Here is a 21,398-nt window from a genome sequence, read left to right as displayed (position 1 = left end):
TCTCTCTCTCTCTCTCTCTCTCTCTCTCTCTCTCTCTCTCTCTCTCTCTCTCTCTCTCTCTCTCTCTCTTCGTTAAAAAAGAGTAAAATTAAATTAGCTTGGAATATTTTATAGTTGATTTATATTTTTAAAGCTCTTCATTGTTTCATTTTTACCATAAAAGAAATTTTAAATTTTTATATACTTTTATTACTTGGAATATTTAATGTATCTGTAAAAGTTACAGGATGTCGGCCTCTGTGTTCCAAAGGATCTAGCTAACCACTGAACCGATATGATTTGCCTTTACAGTGTAGCTTCAACCAACATATCAAGAATTTCGTTCCTGAAAAAAAATTCCCCACCCCCCCCCCCCCCAAACAAAATTGTATTTCTTATTATTTTTAAAACTAAAGTTGAAAGTGGGGAAGGGTCAACTCCCCATCCCCACCCTCTAGAGGCCTCTATGCTATCAAATTGGTATCATATATTAATGTTAAAGAAAACTTATTATAATTCAAAAATATTTTTTCTCCATAGAGGGAATATTCTATCATAGAAAGAAAATGAAATTTGTCCACCACAGGTTAATAAATATACAATATTAGACTAAATTTATGATATTTTGGTTTTTCAAAATAGATGTAAGAGTTAATTGAAAATTATCTTTTACTGTACAATGGAATTGATTATTTATATATCATATTTACAATAAAATTTTAATAAAATTTGCAACAAAAAGTTATGATCAATTTCATGCTTGTTATTTTGCAGATTTGGATAATTGTGTTATTTTGACGAGCGGTCAGGCTATGTGTCAGAGCATGGGGGAAAGAGTTGAACAAGGGGAGAGTAAATTGTGGCGGGTATATAAACTTGGACCTGAACAGTTCATCTTCAGTCTTCTTGCAGACTCAGACACTGAAAGTTAGAGTTTCTTGGTAAGTATTAGATTATTTATCAATTTTGTCTTCATACTAGAAATAATCATTTGTAAAATAAGGGAAATTTGAGTGGATATTTTAGATTTTATTAAGAAATCAATAAAAGAACTTTTATAGTTTTCTCATTATTTGCAAAAACCCAAGGAATAAAAAAAATTATATCATAAAATTCTTTTTGTCTAACTTAATGACACTTTGCCAGCTTTTTAGTGTCTAATATAATTTTTAGACTAAAATAATTTTCAGTTATCATTTAGTCATTCCAAAATTTTGAAAAACCTTGAAATTTTTAAATATAAAAAAAACAATATGCAATTGCTAAAATAAATGAATGACTGTTTAATCATTGCTTGTCTATTTTTAGTAGCGAAGCTACTCTATAAATCACAATGTCCGTCCGTCCGTCTGTCCGTCTGTCCGTCCGTCTGTCCGTCCGTCTGTCCGTCCGTCCGTCCGTCCGTCCGTAATTAATGAATTGGGGGAAACGTGATTTTCTCGGCTCCTATAAAAGATAGAGAGCTGAAATTTTTTGACAACATTCCCATCATTAAGGAGCACAATTAACTATAACACATCAATGGCGGTCGGACTGCTTTTTAGCAGGCTTTAGGCTATTTTTTATATTTTCCAAATTTTCCCCATATCTTTGGTGTTTATGGTCCGATTTTCAAAATTTTTTCAGTTAAAGATATCAAAATTAAATTTCCCGTCATTTGAAGAAAACAACAATGACGGTCAGACTGCCTTTTTGCAGGTTTTTGGCTATTTTTATATTTTTCACATTTTTCCCCATATCTTTGGTGTTTATGGTCCGATTTTCGAAATTTTTTCAAATAAAGATATCAAAATTAAATTTCCTGTCGTTTGAAGAAAACAACAATGACTGTCAGACTGCCTTTTTGCAGGTTTTTGGCTATTTTTGTATTTATCACATTTTTACCCATATCTTTGGTATTTTTGGTCCAATTTTAAAACTTTTTTGCATTAACAGTTTCAAATTTTTTCCCCCATTGTTATGTGCATCTAGTATGTAATTTACTTTAACCGTCTTCATCATACAAAATAAAACAAGGTTTCGTGTTTATTTTCTCCAATAAATCTATTCTTGATTTTAATAAATACACTTTAAATCAACTTCTACGTATTCCCATCCACAATTTTTTGTGCTTCGCTACTTATGGATGTTGTCATCCTTGTTTAGTTGTTATTAGTTATTTGGATGAAAATAGGTGTTAGATATTGTAGTTTGGGTTATTTTCATTTAGCGTATTAGAGATGTTTTCAAGGCTTTATATTTGGTATGTCAAGTCCTAGTCAAGCACTAATAACCCCATTTCTATTATTTATACTGAATTTTGAAAAAGGGGAGAAGGGGGTAGCTTTCGGTTTGTTTATAAATTTCTTCCGGTCAGATTAGGTTAGGTTTTATTGGGCACTAATGCTGTAGTTAAGCCTATTAACTTTTTAATTTCAATTTTGAATATTTAATATTTATTCAGAATCTGAGATCCCCTGATCCATCAAGATGCCCGGCCATATCAAGCTAACCAAGACAGGTCAGCCTGACCCTGACCCAACTGAGTTCCTGCTTCCATCCATTGAGATGAAGCGTGCTGACCAAGCCAAGGTCTATGACTCCAAGAAGTCTGTGTGGATCCCTGACCCCAAGACTGGTGGCTACAGGGAGGGCCTCATGGAGTCTGGTAATCTCGAGGAGCCTGGCAGCAAGTGTATTGTTGCTGTGGGTCATGAAAAGTTCACCCTGAAGGCTGCTGAGGTTGGCAAGGTGAATCCTCCCAAGTTTGAAAAGTGCGAGGACATGGTCAACTTGACCTTTTTGAATGATGCTTCTGTCTTCTGGAATCTGAAGACCCGCTACCAGGCCAAGATGATCCATACTTACTCTGGTCTTTTCGTGGTTGTTGTCAACCCCTACAAGCGTTATCCTCTGTACACTCACAGAGTTGCTAAGATCTATCTGGGCAAGAGGAGGAATGAGGTGCCCCCTCATCTGTGGGCTATTGCTGAGACCGCCTACAGGGGCATGTTGAACAACACCAAGAATCAGGCCATGTTGATTACTGGTGAGTCTGGTGCTGGCAAAACTGAGAACACCAAGAAGGTCATCACTTATCTTGCCATGGTCGCCACTGGCTCTGGCAAGAAGGCTGAGAAGAAGGTATCTCTTGAGGACCAAATTGTGGCTACCAACCCCATTCTGGAGTCCTATGGTAATGCCAAGACCTCCAGGAATGATAACTCTTCCCGTTTTGGTAAGTTTATCCGTATCCACTTTACTTCTTCTGGTAAGCTGGCTGGTTGTGATATTGTGTCCTATCTGCTTGAGAAGTCTCGTATTACTGAGCAGCAGGAAGTTGAGAGATCCTACCATATCTTCTATCAGCTTCTGCAGCCCTATGGTGATGGCATTGGTGGTGGTTTGAGAGCTAAATGTCATCTTAGTGATGACATCTATGATTATATCTATGTGTCTCAGGGTAAGACTAAGGTTGAGTCTATTGATGATAATGAAGAGCTTGAGTACACTGAGGATGCCTTTAATGTGCTTGGCTTTGGTGAGCAGGAGAAGTATGACTGCTATATGCTGACTGCTGGTGTTATGACCTTTGGTGGTGTTGAGTTCAAGTGCAAGGGTCGTGATGACCAGGCTGAGTGTGAGCATGTTGGTCCTGACACCTTCCCTGGTAAAGCTGCTGCTCTTATGGGTGTTGATGCTGCTGCTATGATCAAGGCCTTCTGCAAGCCCAGGATCAAGGTCGGTACTGAGTGGGTTGTGAAGAGCCAGACTTGTGAGCAGGCCACCAATGCTGTGGGTGGTATTGCTAGAGCTATTTTTGACAGAGTATTCAAGTGGCTGATTGAAAAATGTAATGAGACCCTTATTGATGCAACTCTTAAGAAGGCAAACTTCTGTGCTGTGCTTGATATTGCTGGTTTTGAGATCTTTGAGTATAATGGATTTGAACAAATTTCCATCAACTTTGTCAATGAAAAGCTGCAGCAGTTCTTCAATCATCACATGTTTGTTGTTGAACAGGAAGAGTATGTCAAGGAAGGTATTGACTGGGAAATTGTTGACTTTGGTATGGACTTGCAGGCTGCTATTATCATGTTTGAAAAGCCTATGGGTCTCTGGGCCATCCTTGAAGAGGAGTCTCTCTTCCCAAAGGCAACTGACAAGTCCTTTGAGGAGAAATTAAAGTCTTCCCTTGGCAAACTGTCCATCTTCTTGAAGCCTCAGTCAAAGACTGACAAAAATGCCCACTTTGCTATTTCTCACTATGCTGGTATTGTCTCATACAATGTTACTGGCTGGCTTGAGAAGAACAAGGATCCTGTAAATGACACTGTTGTTGAAATCTTCAAGTCTACATCTTCCTGTGAACTGCTCATCCACCTGTGGAAGGATCACCCTGGCCAGCCATCTGTTACTCCCAAGGAAGAGGGTAAGAAGAAGAAGAAGGGTGGTGGTGGCAAGACTGTGTCCTCTGTGTACTTGGTCTCCCTGACTGAGCTGATGAATACTTTGCACAGCTGTGAACCTCACTTTGTGCGTTGCCTTGTGCCTAACACCCACAAGAAACCTGGAGAGGTTGAGCCTCCACTTATTATGCACCAGCTGACCTGTAATGGTGTGCTTGAGGGTATCCGTATCTGTATGAAAGGTTTCCCCAACAGAATGATGTATCCTGATTTCAAGGCCAGATATGCTATTCTGGGTGCCAAGGAAATTGCCAGCTCAGATGATAACAAAACTGCTGTATATGCTCTTATGGATAAGAATGAATTTGGAAGAGAAAGGTACAGACTTGGTCATACACTTGTCTTCTTCAGGGCTGGTGCTCTTGCCTTTCTTGAGGAAAAGCGTGATGACATTGTGCTTAGGCTACTGAGATACCTGCAGGGTCAAGCATTGAAGGTCATCAGAGGCAAGGTTTACCAGCAGAAGTATGACCAGAGGGAGCTGTTGGTTGTCTGCCAGCGCCAGTTCAGAAAATTCATGGCTCTCAGAGACTGGGGATGGTTCACTATCATTCAGAAGACTCGTCCTTTGATTGGTATGCCCAATCCTGAAGAAGAACTTAGGCTTCTTGAGGTCAAGGCCAATGAGACCTATGGCTTGTACCGCGAGAAGTGTGACCTCAAGGAAAAACTTCTTTTAGAAAACAAGGAGATTGAGAACCAAAAGAAGGCACTTCTGAAGCAGATTGAAAGTGAGCAGGGCAACTTGTCTCAGTATCATGAAAAGCAAGCCAAAATCAATGCCCAAAAGGCTGATCTTGAGAAACAGCTCATTGATTCTCAAAACAAACTGACTGCTACTGAGGAGGCTAGACAGGTTGCTAATGCTGAGAAGAAGGAACTTGAAGCTGAGTGTGTTGTTGTGAAGAAAGATATTGATGATCTGGATATTGCTATCCAAAAGCTGGAACAAGAAAAGGCGACCAGGGATCATATTATCAGAACCTTGAATGATGAAATTGCCAGCCAGGATGAGGTTATCAATAAGCTGAACAAAGAGAAGAAACATGTGTCTGAGGTTGCTGCCAAGTCTGCTGAAGACCTTCAGGTTGTCAGTGACAAGGTTGACCACATGAACTCCATCAAGTCTAAGCTTGAAGGAACTCTGGATGAGCTTGAGGGATCCCTTGACAAGGAAAAGAGAGCTAGAGCTGCTACTGAGAAGGAAAGGCGCAAAGTTGAGGGTGAGTTGAAGGTTACCCAAGAGTCAGTGTCTGAGCTGGAGAGATCCAAGAAGGAGCTGGAGGCCATGAGTGCCAGGAAGGATGTTGAGATGACTGGTCTTCGCTCCAAGCTGGATGAAGAACAATCAGCTGTGAGCAAGGTCCAGAAATCTATCAAAGAAATGCAGGGTAGGGTTGAGGAGCTGGAGGAAGAGCTTGAAGCTGAACGCCAAGCCCGTGCTAAGGCTGAACGCCAGCGCTCTGATCTGGCCCGTGAGCTTGAGAGCTTAGGTAAATTTAAATTTTTAAAAATACAATTTAAATCTTAATATAATTATAAATTTTTTATTGATTTTAAACTTATTTTGTTTTATAGATCTCAAATATGAAAATATTTTCTACAATTGTATTTATCAAGGTGAAAGATTGGTTGAGGCTGGTGGTGCTACATCTGCCCAGATTGAACTCAACAAGAAGAGAGAGTCTGAGGTTACATAAATTATTTGTTTATAAATTCCAAATTTAATTTTTAAAATTCATGTTTAAGTTAGTACCTATGTCTATTTGAACATTAAAGACCAAAGAAGCTAGATAAAAAAATAATGTATGAAAAAAAATTTTGCTCATTATCAAAGAACAATAAAATATACAGATGCAATATTTGCTCAAAATAGATAATAATCAATTTCAAGGTTGCCAAGCTTCGCAAGGATCTGGAGGAGAACCATATCCAGCAGGAGGCCACTCTGGTTGGACTGAAGAGGAAGCACCAGGATGCTGTCTGTGAGATGTCAGAGCAGATTGATACTCTTAACAAGATGAAGGCTAAGTAAGTACACAATTGTCAGTGATCTACTAATCCTTGTAATAAAGTAACAGGATGTCTGTCTGTCTGTCTATATGTTAGTGTGTTTGTATGTTTAGTTTATACAGAAAAATCTCCTTTACAGGGCAGTATCCCTCATAGGTCCTGGGAAGGTTTATAACTATTTTGGGGGTACCATTTTTTTCAATTTAATTTTTTAAACTAAAATTGGAAATGGCAGGCCTTCCCCTCCCCCCCAAAAAAAATTCCCCCCCAAATCTAAAATAAGTTGGGTTATCAAATTCAACTCCCTCCTCCTCAAGTGCCCCTAGAGCCCCTAAGGGCGTAGCCTCTAGTATTTCATAAAGTATCACTAATTGGAAAAATCTTTTATTGTTAAGATAGATTATATCTGCTAAGAATCTGCTGCATTTGATATGTAACAAACGTTTTATTTTTTAGATCTATTTTTCATATTTCCTATCACTACTGAATTATTTATCTAGGATTGAGAAGGACAAGGGTATGATCATGAATGAAGTTGCTGACGCCAGGGCTGCTACTGAAGAGGTTGGCCGTTCTAAGGTAATTGTTTTATAGCTGTTTCATCTGCTAAAATTGCCATTGTAAGATTTTGTAACTTGTGATTGCTTTTGTGTTTAGATTTATTCTATTAAATTTTTACTGAAGTGTTTTATTTTATTTAATACTCTATGTTAATTATCTTTGTTAGTATTCAAATTTTTCTAATCTGGACCCAAACTATTTATCTAGGCCTCTGCCGAGAAGTCCTACAAGGCCCTTGTTGTTCAACTGAACGAGCTGGGTAAGAAGCTGGACGAGGCTAGGCTGTCCCTGGCTGATTTTGAGACCCAGAAGAGAAGACTTCACAATGAGAATGCTGATCTTCTTAGACAAGTCCAGGTACTATTTATATACGCTGTTGATATTATATAAACAATAAAGTATAGATGTATAATCCAGACATTTTCCTGGACCAAGTGGCGGATACCTTTTTCTCCGTTTATTTGGACTCAGCATTATTTATATTTCCGACACTATTAGCTATTTTTAAAGATTTAAAACAAAATCGAGACAGGGTATTCGCCATGTATTGACTATTGATTTTAAGGATGTACATAGGAGAGATGCAATTAAAAGTAAGGCCTAATATGGCAAGTGTCCTACAATTTAGAGAAAAAAATTACTTCGTTAATAAAAATATTACTTCTTACGGCATGAATGTTATATAAGTTAGGGAGAAAGGGGGGCTTTTTCCATATTGTATAGATTTTGAATAAATGATATATATAATACATATATTTCAACTAGGAGCTTGATAACCATGCCAGCCTTCTGCAGAAGACCAAGTCTTCCCTCCAGTGCGAGTTGGAGGATGCCAAGAGGTAATATATAGCTTCTCAACATATTATATTAATAATGGATACAGGATATATGTGAATATTTTGACCGGGGAAAATTTGTCGTCAATTTAGATGGCTTATATGGAACACAACTATTGGTCAGTTAATTTATCCAGTAGGGATGGTGTAAAAAGATTGGATGGGGTTATTGTTATTGCGAGAATTACTGTATCAAAATCAAATTCTGGTGCAACATCCAAGTAATAATATATCCATTACATAGTAGAAATTAACAAATCAAAATGTTTTAAGAGAGAAATTTCATTAGTAAGATTATTTCTTAAAAGATCAACCTAATTCGTCAAACTTATATCCTTAAATGACTGAAATAGATGACTATCCTACTACTTTTAGAAATAAAATATGTATATTAGGAATGCTGACTTTGAGGCTAAGGAACGTTCCGCCCTGCTTGGCAAGTACAAGAACCTGGAACACGAAATCGATGGTCTCAAGGAGAACTTGGACGAGGAGCTGGCAGCCAAGGAGAACCTGATCCGTCTGTGCAACAAGGCCCAGAATGAGTCCGACGCTATGAGACAGAAGTATGAGATTGAGGGCTTGGCCAAGGCCGAAGAACTAGAGATGTCTAAGCTTAAACTTCAGGTATGATATGTATAAGTCTATTTTATGGATAGAAATTTTTATTTATTATATCCTTCTACATATAATTTTTAAATGATGTATATTCTTTAAATTGTGCTTTCCTGTGAAAAAATATTCAAAATATTACAATCAATAATACTTAAAAATGATGTAGGCAAGACTGTCTGAGGGCCAGAGCACCATTGACAACCTGTCCAGCAAGCTGGCTCAGATTGAGAAGGCCAAGGCCAAGCTGGTTGAAGAATTGACCATCACCAACGCTAATCTTGACCAGGAAATTATACTTGAATTATATAATACAGGAGGCTCTAGGGGCACTTTAAAAAGTAAAGGGGGGGGGGGTTAAGTTTAGTCATTCCGCAATTTTCAACTTTAGTTTTTTAGGGGAGACTAGTCTAACCAACAATTCTACAAAAAAAATCACGAAACCTTATTGAGTATCTGGTGGTATATTTTGCTTTTATCATGTAATTGAAGAGGGATAGGAAAGAAAGGGAGGAAAATGTGAAGGTGGTTTTGGGAAAATTTTCCTTTAGAGTTGTTTGTCAGAATATCATTCCCTTGTCCCTGGTTTTAAAAAATTAATAAAATAAAAGTTTTTTTGTTGTGGGGGCATTTTCTAAGGGTAGTTTCTTCCCCAAATAGTTTCTTATGACCTTTGAAAAGCTTCACCGTAAGGGAGAACCATATTAGTCCAGCAGTTAGCAAGATCTTCAGCTCCAAACTAACTTTTTACCATTAACTTTTATGAGGCTTCTCTATAAATTCAAGTATCTATGTGCTACAGGCCCAGCTGTTGAACTCCTCCATGGAGAAGAAGGCCAAGCATTTTGATAAAATTGTTGGAGAATGGAAACAGAAGGTAAGTAGTTTAGGGGGCCTAGTGCCCGTGGCTAGGGTTACGAGCGCCGCAGCTAGAGTAGGCAGGCCTGAGTCCGAGCGCTGCGACCTTGGTTATTATTTTGTAACAAAAATTCCTAAGAGAATTATACCTTACCACGTTCTGTCATCCACTGCACTGGTATAAAAAAATTTAGAAACTTAAATCTTGATTGGTAGGTACAAACTAGTATTCGCCTACAGTGTCCACCAACAAATTTAGTTTACCAATGTGGTAATTTTGTTTATCATAATTTTGGAAGTACATTAATGTCTAAAATTCAATTTATCGAAGATGATTAAAGTCCTTAAACAGAATATGACGTCATACGATAGAATAGCTAATGAGAGGGCAGTAAACACTGTAATTTACCAATGGTAAAACTTATGCTGGCCTCTCATTGGTTATTTTATCGTATGACGTCATAATCTGTTGAGGGACTTTAATCATCTTCAATTTATCCATCTGTCTATCTATCTGTCTATCTATCTGTCTATCAACTCATATTTCTATTTATCTATCTATGGCCTCGGTTGATGGTATCAGTATGGATCTTGACATTAGACATCTATATATCTAATCATCCATCTGTCTATCTATCTATCTATCAACTTATATTTCTATCTATATATGACCTAGGTTGATAGGATCAGCATGGATTTTGACATTAGTCATCTATGTATCTAATTATCCATCTGTCTATATATCTATCTATCAATTCACATTTCTATCTATCTAAGGCCTAGGTTGATAGGGTCAGCATGGATTTTGACATTAGACATCTATGTATCTAATTATCCATCTGTCTATCTATCTATCTATCAACTTATATTTCTATCTATCTATGGCCTAGGTTGATGGGATCAGCATGGATTTTGACATTAGACATCTATGTATCTATTTATCCATCTGTCTATCTATTTAAAAACTCAGATTTCTATCTATCTATGGCCTAGGTTGATGGTATCAGCATGGATCTTGACATCAGCCAGAAGGAAACCCGCAACGCTTCATCCGAACTTTTCCGCATCAAGAATGCTTATGAAGAATCAGGTAAAAGTTATGTATTATAGAGTAGCTGTGCTACTTTAAATAAAATTTAAACTTTGCAACAAATATTTAATATTTACATCTGTTATTTTGCAAAAATTAAGTCACTTTAGATTTAAGTAAATTTATGCATTAAAATCATTAGTAGTTAATGCATAATAATATTAATTGTAAGGAAGTTTTTAGCCCGTGGCTTTAGCACCTAGGGGCTAAAAAACTGATTTTAATATTATAATTGTACATTATATATCCGCGGAAAGCTGTTTATAATACGATGCGAGAAATAACTAATATCTTATCTTTTTATTCAGTGCTGCAACTTGATGAAGTGAGACGTGAGAACAAGTCCCTCTCCAACGAAATCAAGGACATCATGGATCAAATCAGCGAAGGAGGTAAAAAAAATAATATAAAATTTGCAATTGGTCTGGTAAAATTTGTTTGCATTTTTTTACATATGCAGTCCTAATCAAAACATTAGACGTAATGATATTGATTTAGCAGAGATTCGAACCCATAACCCACTTAAAATTTAAAAAAAAACTTTATCTTATTTTTGTTTATTATGAATGGGATAAGACAATGGATAATAAATTGATAAACATCGCCAATGAGGATAAACAATATTTTTCCTTATATTAATTCTACGACTGGTTGAAAAATCCGAGCACTATAAGTTTTAGATCCAGCTAATCAAAATTGAATAAATGTACCCAAAATTTTTTGACCAACAAACAAGATGGTGGTTAAAAACTTTGACTACAAGTGTAATTAAAAATCCAATTATTATTCTTACAAAAAAAATCACAAAACCTTTCACCAAGAAATATATGAAAATACATATTAGGTCGCTCCATCCACGAGATTGACAAAATCCGCAAGCGCCTGGAGGCCGAGAAGCTGGAGCTGGAGGCCGCCCTGTCCGAGGCCGAGGGTGCCCTGGAGCAGGAGGAGAATAAGGTTCTCAGAGCTCAGATTGAACTCACCCAGGTTGGAAAATATATTTTATCCTACATATTCAAAGGACAGGAAAATTGATGAGAAAAAAAATCTTTCCCCAAATTTTTATTTCAGAAAGCTAATCAAATTTCTAAAAATAATAAAAACTGTCTATTAACAATAATGTGTCTGAATTGTTCATTCATTTAAAGAATTATTTATTTTGACTATCTATATATACAGTGGTTTCCCTCAAAGTTCCTAGTCAAGCACAGAATCCCTCTTCCGTTACTTTAAAAGAAATGGTTTGTTTATTACTTAGATAAAGTTAGGTTTTTATTTTGGGTACGGGTTTCCCTGCATGGTTGGGGCACCTTAGGTATTATAATAGGACCAGCAGGGGTTAGGCATAAGAAAAAAATCACAAAACTCCATCACTTTTTTTCAATATTTTCAGAAGGGGGTTTCAGTCCTCTGTGTAATCAGAAATTTGAGGGAAAGCACAATATTTTATTTCTGAGCTATTTTTTGCTAAGGTGAGACAAGAGATTGAGAAGCGTCTTGCTGACAAGGATGAAGAGTTTGCCAGCACCAAGAAGAACATGGCTAAGGTAAGCTAATGGTTATTTCGTGCAGGGTTAGGGCCACACCAATAAGAACATGGTTAAGGTAAGCTTATGGTTAGGTGCTCAAACCAATAAGAACATGGCTAATGTAAGCTTATGGTTAGGTGCTCAAACCAATAAGGACATGGTTAAGGAAAGCTTATGGTTAGGTCCCCGAAAGGATAAGATTTATTAAATTCCACAAAGTCAAATTTATTAAATTTAGATTTAACAAGGACGTCCAATACGGGGGGGGGGGAGTTAAAGCTTGGACGTCCTTGCAATTTAAAAAAAATAATCTGTCCAACTTAAAACAAATTCCAGCAGACGAAGATTTTTGTTTATACCTAATGAAATAAGAATAAATTCTCTTAAATTTCCATATTATTACATCTAGAAGGACTTTATACTAAGAAATTCAAATGAAAGCATAGCAAAGATTTAGTCTTAGAAATTTAACTGAACAAAGATAAGCCCTTTGGCCAAAATTATTGCTTTATTAATCTAATCAACTATCCTTATAAAAAATTGGCCTTATCAAAAAAAAATGAGGATAATTAATTTATTTTTATTTGTTGAGTGAAGCGATTATAATTAGAACATCTGTTCCAATATTTGCATGGCTAATTTACTTTACCTAATTCTCTTTAAAATCATATTTTTATGATGATTAATTTTAAACAATATTATTTTGATAAACAAATTTATTAAAATTCCAATGGATTTTAAAACAATCTTAAACTTTTGACACATGGATCTTAAGGGATAAGAGAATAGTCAATTAATTGTTATTTTCTCCAGATTATGATCAGCAAAATTATCACTTTTCTAGACTAAAATTATTTGTAGAAAAGTTTAGACGTCCCTAATTTTTATAACCCAATTAAGATTTAATGATAGTCCAGTAAGTGTTTAATACAAGATGACATAAAACAATGGGTACCAATTTAAATTTAATAATATTCCAGAAACTGTTTAAGACTGAGGACATAAAACTTTGGGTACCAATTTAGATTTAATAATATTCCAGAAACTGTTTAAGACAAGATGACATAAAACATTGGGTACCAATTTAGATTTAATAATATTCCAGAAACTGTTTAAGACAGAGGACATAAAACATTGGGTACCAATTTAGATTTAATAATATTCCAGAAACTGTTTAAGACAAGATGACATAAAACTTTGGGTACCAATTTAGATTTAATAATATTCCAGAAACTGTATAAGAAAGGAACCATATTACTTTGGGTACCAATTTTTAAGGTACGGTTCAATGTCACTTCCTTGCTGGAGATTGTAGACTTATTATTTATCTAGGGACTTGACGGCCTGCAGAACGCCCTGGAGGCTGAGACTCGCGCCAAAACCGAGGCTCTCCGCCTCAAGAAGAAGCTGGAGTCTGATGTGCTTGACCTGGAGACCGCTCTGGACCATGCCAACGCCGCCAACATGGAGACACAGAAGAGCATCAAGGGCATCCAGGTATACACAGAGATGGATAGTAAGCAAAGTAGGGGGGGGGGGACATTTTCATAATTTCATAATAAGGGGAGGGGTAAAAGTCACTATCAAACGCACATCAATGGAGGTATAGAAATAAATGTAATGAAGGCTAAATAAATTAGTTGGAAAGGTGGATAGAAAGAAGACATATTAAAGGAAAAAAGAGAGGGAAAAGGAAAGTTATTTTTCTGCATTTCTAATAAAATCAGTCAACAGACAAAAAAAATAGATAGACAGATCTAACTACTCATTGAGCATCTTTGTTTCTAAAAATTTAATATTTTTTAATGTGTCGAAAGAATTTGAAAAAATACTATTTGATCAAATTTATATTTAGTTGAGACTGCGTGAGGTGCAGGCCCGCCTGGAGGACGAGAACAGAGCCAAGGAGGTGGCCAGGGACAACCTGATGGCTGCAGATAGAAAGGCTCACTCTAACCAGGAACATATTATACTTCATTCTAAATCTTATCCATTAATGTAAAGTAGTAAGGGTTTTTGTCTCAAGATCTTAGTAAATGCTAGTCCGAATTAGTTGTTCAGGAAAACTTTTAAATTTTTTCTTGGGTTGGGTTTAGGCTATTTTCATTACCTACAAAAACCTATATAGAGGCTAGGGGCGAAGCAACTAAATTCATAAAGACAAAAAGGTGGATTGAGAGAGGCAGACAAATAGCTAGCCTTAAACCACCCCATCAATTTAAAAACAAGATATTATGAAAATTTCCCGGAACCTATGTGAAGCTTGCCTTAAAAGACGAATTCAATCAGTTCATCGGTTAGCGAGATTATAATGGTCAAACTTAAGAACCTTATATCTTTTTTATTATTGAATAAACACAGGAAGTGAGAGGACAATGGTTGTTAATTTTAAATCAAATAATAATTCAATTAAAAAACACAATAAAGCATAAATAAAAACTGAAATTGCTAATTAGGTACATAGAAATGAAGTATCATCCCTCGACTAGAATGCTCTGGAGGAGGCCAGAACCTTGCTGGAACAGCTGGATAGAAACCGCAGGACCATTGAACATGAGCTCCAGGTATGCATCTGTAGATGGAAGAGATAGGATGTGTGTCCGTCTGTATATCTAGTAATGAAAGGGATCTTATGGGATAAGACAATTGACGATAAATTGATACTCATTCCCGTTGATAATAAACAAGATTGTCCCTACTGTAAATTTAAATTATTGGTTAAAAAGTTTGGATACTACTCCACTTACATCCCCCCACACACTAACATTAACACAATGCTTGTGAACAGTTTGTGAGTGAAACAGAATAATTTCTATAAATTCTAAAATAATTTTTAGGACACCAATGCTACCCTTGGCGAGCAGACCTGTGCCAATCAAGCTATCACCAGTGCCAAACAAAAGTGCGAACATGAGATTAATACTCTTAATGTAAGTAGATAGATAGTCATATAGGTAAATGGAAAGTCATCGAGGTAGATAGACATTCGACTAAATTGATAGAAAGAGAGCTAGGTAGATAGATAGTCTTCTTACTATGTTGAATAACATTTAATTCGGGAGATAGATAGTCATCTTTATATAAAACTAGCGGCTTCGCCCCTAGCCTCCAGGAGCTTTGCCCAAAGAGGTTAGATCAAACTAATTTTTCGTATTTTAAATTTTTTTTTAAATTTAAAAAGGAAAATTTTAAAAAAAATTTGGGGGGGGGAAATTTTTTTGTAAAGGAAAACCCGATAGGTTCAGCGGTTAGCGAGATCTTTCGCTACAAACAAACAGACAATCAGACAGACAGACAGAAATCGTTCTACTTTGTATTATAGATATATAGATATTCATGCTAGACAGAAATCGTTCTACTTTGTATTATAGATATATAGATATTATTATATATATTACTAGCGGATTCGCCCCCTAGAAGCCTCTAGGGGCACTGGTAGGAGGAGGAAAAGTCGACCTCATCCCATTTTAAATTTGAGTTTTGAAAGAGTTAAAAATATATTTTTTTTGGGGGGGAGGGGGGTGAAGACACCCTATCCAAAAATAGTTTAAAACCTTCACAGGACCTTCGGTTCAGCTGTTAGCGAGCTCCTTCGGGACAGACAAAAAACGCTTACTACTTTATATAATAGGATAGATATGGTTATATATAATTCCTGATCTTATTTTATAATATGTATTGGTACAGATAGACATTTATAATATGTAGATGTCAGAGTTTACCCTCTTTGAATATTTACCTATTAGAAGCTTCATTAAATAGAAGAACCATATCAGTTTAATGGTTACACAATTTAAACATCCTGTTACTTTTTATAAGGTTTTTTCTTTCAGCACGATCTGAATGAGATGACCGCTGAAGCCCAAGTTTCCGAGGAGAAAGCTCAGCGCGCTATGATTGACGCTGCTCGTCTTGCTGACGAGCTGCGCGTTGAACAGGAGGCCTCTATGCTGCTGGAGCGTGACCGCAGGCTTCTCGAGGCTCAGGTATAGTACAACAATTTGGTGAAAGCTCTTTAAAAAGCCTTTAATAAAAAAGGCGCCATACAATACAAATGATAGGCCAATACACTTACTGAGAAAGTGGGTTTTAGTAGCGTGACTCACCAACAAGAACATAGTATAACCATAACTCTAGCCAAACAGCATTGTTAACACTCTCTCTGAAATACACATGTATATGATCTATTGCTAAAGGTTCATTAAAGAATATAAACCCCAGCGTGAACAGACACTCTGTAATTGTAGAGTAGCATGAAACATAATAATAAATATAATCAAATAAGCTGGACATGATAAAATACAAAGATAAAATATATTTGATCTATGACATAAATAAAATTGGTAGAAGAGCCATCCTTCATATGATCTATTACGGGCTGCCTCTTCTTCATCTGATCACCACAGAGTTAGGTAGGTACGTAGGTGTAGGCTTATTTGATCTATGACATACTGTGCTGGCTGCCTAAACAAAATAATCATATTTGATCTATTTTCACACTTACTCTATAACCGGTGGCAAACTGTATACATTTTAATTGACCAATAGTAGGCCCGTATGACGTCATTTTTCAAAGGCACTATGAAAAACTTCAATTTTTCGAAATCAAGAGAATATATGACAGTCGGGCTGTAGATTAGTCATAGCATACCATAGTTATAAAGTAGCTATGCTGATAATAAAATTATGAATATCAATTTTTTGTCATTTTTCCTCCTACCTAGTTATGTCCAGTTTTTTTGTGGATTAAGCTAAAGATCTCGGAAATAGTTGGTCAGAAATAGAGCTACTTTTCAAGAACGATAGATAAATGTCTTGGCAAGGTTTTAAGCTATTTTCCTTATCTACCCTGCCTTCCCATAATAGCGAAGCAACTAAGAGCAAACAAAAAGTAAATATGACAGACAGACATATCATAGTTACTTGAATGATAAATATCCATTTTCCTCCCTCATTTTCTCGCCCTATTACTCCTACTAATTATGCTTAGGTTATTTTGATTAAGCATTTTTAAAGGGTGTTTTAACAAAACAACAAATAAGGAAAAATATATTTTAAAACTGAAGATACATATATCATTGTTTAACAGTAGCGGAGATCTTAAGGAATAATACAATGGACGATAAATTGATTTACGCCCCTTGTGTTGATAATGAAATTACTCCTTGTTATGTAGATTAAAATTATTGGTCTGAAAGTTAAAACACTACTAGTTTGGAACCAACCAATCAAAATACAAAAATGTAACCAAAGTTTTTGAGCCTGAACAAGTAAGATAACGTGGTTATAAAACTTAGGTACCAGTGTAATTTACAGTCAAATGTCCCCTTTCTTCCGGAGCAATAATTTTTAATCTCACTCCAATAATTTACCAATATATTCTACTGCACTTTTTCGGACATGCTGATATACTTTTTGCAAAAAGGCTATTTTGCTGCGAAATAAATTTTTCTGTTGCGCTTGAAAAACTTTTCAAGTACAAAATAATTTTTTGCTCGAATAATTTAATATGTTACACTTGTGTTAAGCAAATTGTTGGTTAAGTGCTGCTCCCCAATAATTAGGAAAATTATTCAAAATTCGAGTATTAGGAATTATTATTCAAAATACTGCGTCAATAACATATAGCAGAATTCAAAGGAAAGAAAATTTTCTAACAACCTTGCCAGGACACATATGAAACCTTCCTAACTCAAAATATGATTTTAAATATTTTTCTCGTATTCATTCGAAACCGGAAAACGAAAAAACTATGTCTAGAATCGTATTATATCCAGCTTTCTACGAATATAAAAATGAACAATCATAAGATAAAAACCAGTTTTTTTACCCGGTGCCTTCGGCACCTCGGGGCTAAAAAAACTAGTTTTAATCTCAGAATTGTACATTCTATATCCGCGGAAAGCCGTTTATAATACGATGCGAGAAATAACTGTTATAAGTTCATAAAAAAAATAATGTTTAATGTTGACGTAATAACAGTATGACAGTTTATCACGTATTTTATATTCCTGTATGTCTTCGAAACCTATTAATATCCGCTGGATTAGAACCGGTTCTTAACCATGCAGAAAAATACTTCATAGTGTATTACAGAAATTTCAATACAATGAAATTAATACTTGTTGTGTTGGCCAGGGCCTTTCATGCCTTGGGGCCAACAAAACGGGAAGATATATTTTATTTTTTTTATTCCCGGAAAGCTGTCTATTATACTCTTATTCCAGGTGAAGGATGCCCAGGCCCGCCTGGACGAGGCCGAGGTCACCGCCCTCAAGGGTGGCAAGAAGGCTGTCGGCAAGATGGAGACCCGCATCCGCGAGCTCGAGTCCGAGCTAGACGCTGAGAACCGCAGATGCGCGGATGCCCAGAAGAACCTTCGCCGCAGCGAGCGCAAGGTAAATTGTTTTGAAGTCGCCTTTGTCTAAGAATTGAAAAATACGATACCTTGCAAAGTTTCGAAGGAGTCTCTATCAATATTCTACGATACTTTGCAATGTTACGTAGGAGTTTCTATTAGAGAGAAAAAAAAATTCGATTTATTGTAATTTCTCTTGGGAGGGTGGTAGTACCCTCCCCCAAAATAGTTATAAACCTTCCCTTGAACTATGCGACGGTACCCTGTTAAGGAGAACCCGATCGGTTCAGCGGTTAGCGAGATCCTTCGGTACAAACAAACACACAGACACACAAACAGACATCCCGGTACTTCAGTATAAGGATAATTTAGCAAAACCCAATCAAATACTAAAGTAAAAGATATTGTAAGCAATTGATTGAGAACCAAAAATTGTTATGGAATATTCTTGCTTTAAACAGACGCTTAACAATTATTGTTTTAGGTCAAGGAGCTGACCTACCAACAGGATGAGGATAGAAAGAACCATGAGCGTATGCAGGGACTTATTGACCAACTCCAGGTATAGATAGATAGTTAGATAGATATTTAGACAGATAGATAGATAGAAAGACAGATAGATAGTTAGATATTTAAAATACTAGTAAGATAAAGATAGAAAGAACCATGAGCGTATGCAGGGACTTATTGATCAACTCCAGGTATAGATACATAGTTAGATAGATATTTAGACATATAGATAAATAGAAAGACAGATAGATAGTTAGATATTTAAAATACTAGTAAGATAAAGATAGAAAAACCATGAGCGTATGCAGGGACTTATTGATCAACTCCAGGTATAGATAGATAGTTAGATTTTTAAAATACTAGTAAGATAAAGATAGAAAAACCATGAGCGTATGCAGGAACCTATTGATCAACTCCTGGTATAGATAGATAGTTGGATAAATATTTAGACAGATAGATAGATAGTTAGATTTTTAAAATACTAGTAAGATAAAGATAGAAAAACCATGAGCGTATGCAGGAACTTATTGACAAACTCCAGGTATAGATAGATTAATAGAAAGTTAAATGGATAGAAAGTATTATAGATAGATAGTTTGATAGATAGATATATATTTGATTTATCAACTATATAAAGATAGAAAGAACTATGAACGTATGTAGGGACTTATTGATCAACTCCAGATAGATAGATAGATAGACAATCAGAGAGATAGATAGATAGTTAGATTGATTGATAGATAGACAGCCAATCAGATAGATAGATAGATAGATAGGCAGTCAAATAGTAATATCTGTAATAAGCTGAGAGGCTTGATAATTTTTGTACTGTTTAAAAATAATGATAGGATATGATATGAAAAAGGTTTAACTTAATTAAATGTAGGGCAAGATCAAGTCTTACAAGAAGCAGATTGAGGAGGCCGAAGAAATTGCTGCTCTCAACCTGGCCAAGTTCAGGACTGTTCAGGTATATTACCCCTTAGATTAAATTATTGGTTTAAATGTTTAGATACTATTAGATAGAAATAACAAATAAAAATTCAATAAAGGTACACTAAGTTTTTATCCAACGAATAAGAAAACATGGTGATAAAACTTTGGGTGGCAGTATAATTTTCAGTTCAATATTCCCTACCTCCCTGGTTAACAGAACAGCACTCAATGGCTAATTTTTGTTTGTATGTCCATTATATTATCTGGATAAAAATGAATTCAACTTGTTTGTTTATTGTTAACTAGCGGTTACGCCCCTAGAGGCCTCTAGTGGCACTCTAAAAGTTATTTTTTTTAAAATAATACGATACCTACCTTTTAAGTCTCTAAATACCTTGCAATGTTGCGATTTTTTTTAAAATTCTCTTGGGAGGGTGACTGTATCCTCCCACAAAATAGTTATAAACCTATGAGAAGCTACCCTGTTAATGAGAACCCGATCGGTTCAGCGGTTTGCGAGATCCTTCGGTACAGACATACAAACATCATGTTACTTTATTATAAGAATTTGAGAGATTCATAAACATTTTTTTTATTAAAAACTTAAAATTTCCCATAAGTCTAATGAAATGTTTATGAATGAGACAGTGGAGATTTAATTAAAGTACCCAAAATTGTTTGGACATCGTGTTGATAAAACTTTTGGAAACAAAAAATTAACAGTCCATTGTTCCCTCCCTCCCTGAAAAACTATCCAACGACACCATTCTGAGCTGGATCTTTAAAACGTTTAGTGGTGCACTGAATCGGGGCGATCCAGTTCACCCCGGTTTGGCGCGGCAATGTCACTTGTTGAGTGCCATTGCCGCGCCACTTCGCCCATTCCATTTTGATTCAAAGATTGAAATCTAATAATATCTAGGTGCGCCGATGGATCGTCCCGATTCGGCGCACCACTAAACGATTTAAAGATCCAGCTCTGGTTAAAAATTTAACTTTCATTTTTCAGAACAACCTCGCTGAGAGCATGCAGTATGCTGATATGAACGAGCAGGCCCTGGCCAAGGCCAAGGTCAAGGAAGCTTCCCTTGGTCCTCACTAAGCATACACACCAACCAACTCTATGGATTTATGGATACATGGATTTTCTTTTGGATTATGATTATTGAAACAAAATCATGTAATATACCCTGTTATAGATTTAGTTCTTTTGCTTGCAATTTATTTTCTTGTTTTTTTGCTGTCTATATAACCTATAACTAACATTATTATTAAGATTGTTTTTTCTTACTAATCTAGCTGTAACTATATATTAATTGAACCCCAAACCTTTATAATCAATAAATAGCATTCTAAACTTTTTTTTCGTGATTTTGAAGTGTAGATACTCTATAACTATGAAATGTCCGTACACCACCCACCTGTGAAGTGCTTTAAATAAAAGAATATTGATCATGTCATATAAAAAATTGGCCTAAATTTCACAGAAATGGCGTAAATCAGCCGAATTTTACAAGTATAAAAATTTAAGAAAAAAATAGTTATAAACCTTTCCTATACCTATGAAAATCTCACTGTAAACGAAAACCATTCGAGTCCTGTGGTTTGCGGGATCTTAGGCTACATACAGATATCAACAAAGATTTTTAATTGTAAAGCAAAATTAAA

At 35.9% G+C, this 21,398-nt stretch overlaps 1 protein-coding gene across 1 annotated transcript; it reads left to right on the top strand.

Moving 5' to 3' along the window:
• The first annotated feature begins 794 nt into the window (after positions 1-794).
• LOC145313061 (myosin-4-like) lies at positions 795-21,092 on the top strand. Its single transcript, XM_080152318.1, has 23 exons — positions 795-920; positions 2,423-5,920; positions 6,048-6,118; positions 6,322-6,458; positions 6,941-7,019; positions 7,209-7,358; positions 7,767-7,840; positions 8,233-8,464; positions 8,619-8,739; positions 9,253-9,326; positions 10,301-10,397; positions 10,706-10,789; positions 11,242-11,384; positions 11,870-11,944; positions 13,259-13,423; positions 13,782-13,886; positions 14,416-14,490; positions 14,764-14,856; positions 15,760-15,912; positions 18,154-18,324; positions 18,769-18,846; positions 19,681-19,764; positions 20,740-21,092. The coding sequence occupies exons 2-23, from the start codon at positions 2,449-2,451 to the stop codon at positions 20,830-20,832; spliced, it is 5,826 nt and encodes a 1,941-aa protein (XP_080008444.1). The 5' UTR covers positions 795-920; positions 2,423-2,448; the 3' UTR covers positions 20,833-21,092.
• Positions 21,093-21,398: the final 306 nt, after the last annotated feature.

This window comes from Acartia tonsa, chromosome 3 (genome assembly GCF_053477335.1).
Source record: "Acartia tonsa isolate MP-2025a chromosome 3, ASM5347733v1, whole genome shotgun sequence".
In the NCBI taxonomy this organism is placed as follows: domain Eukaryota; kingdom Metazoa; phylum Arthropoda; class Copepoda; order Calanoida; family Acartiidae; genus Acartia; species Acartia tonsa.
The sequence above is the reverse complement of the archived record's forward strand: the minus strand, read 5'-3'. Positions and strand labels throughout refer to the sequence as shown.

What these genes read in the sequence shown, in the direction of transcription:
- LOC145313061 (XM_080152318.1), top strand. Translation starts at nt 2,449, where the DNA reads ATGCCCGGCCATATCAAGCTAACCAAGACAGGTCAGCCTGACCCTGAC. An exon ending in TTCGCCGCAGCGAGCGCAAG is followed by an intron (nt 18,325 to 18,768) that starts GTAAATTGTTTT and finishes TTATTGTTTTAG; the next exon opens with GTCAAGGAGCTGACCTACCA. An exon ending in GACTTATTGACCAACTCCAG is followed by an intron (nt 18,847 to 19,680) that starts GTATAGATAGAT and finishes AATTAAATGTAG; the next exon opens with GGCAAGATCAAGTCTTACAA.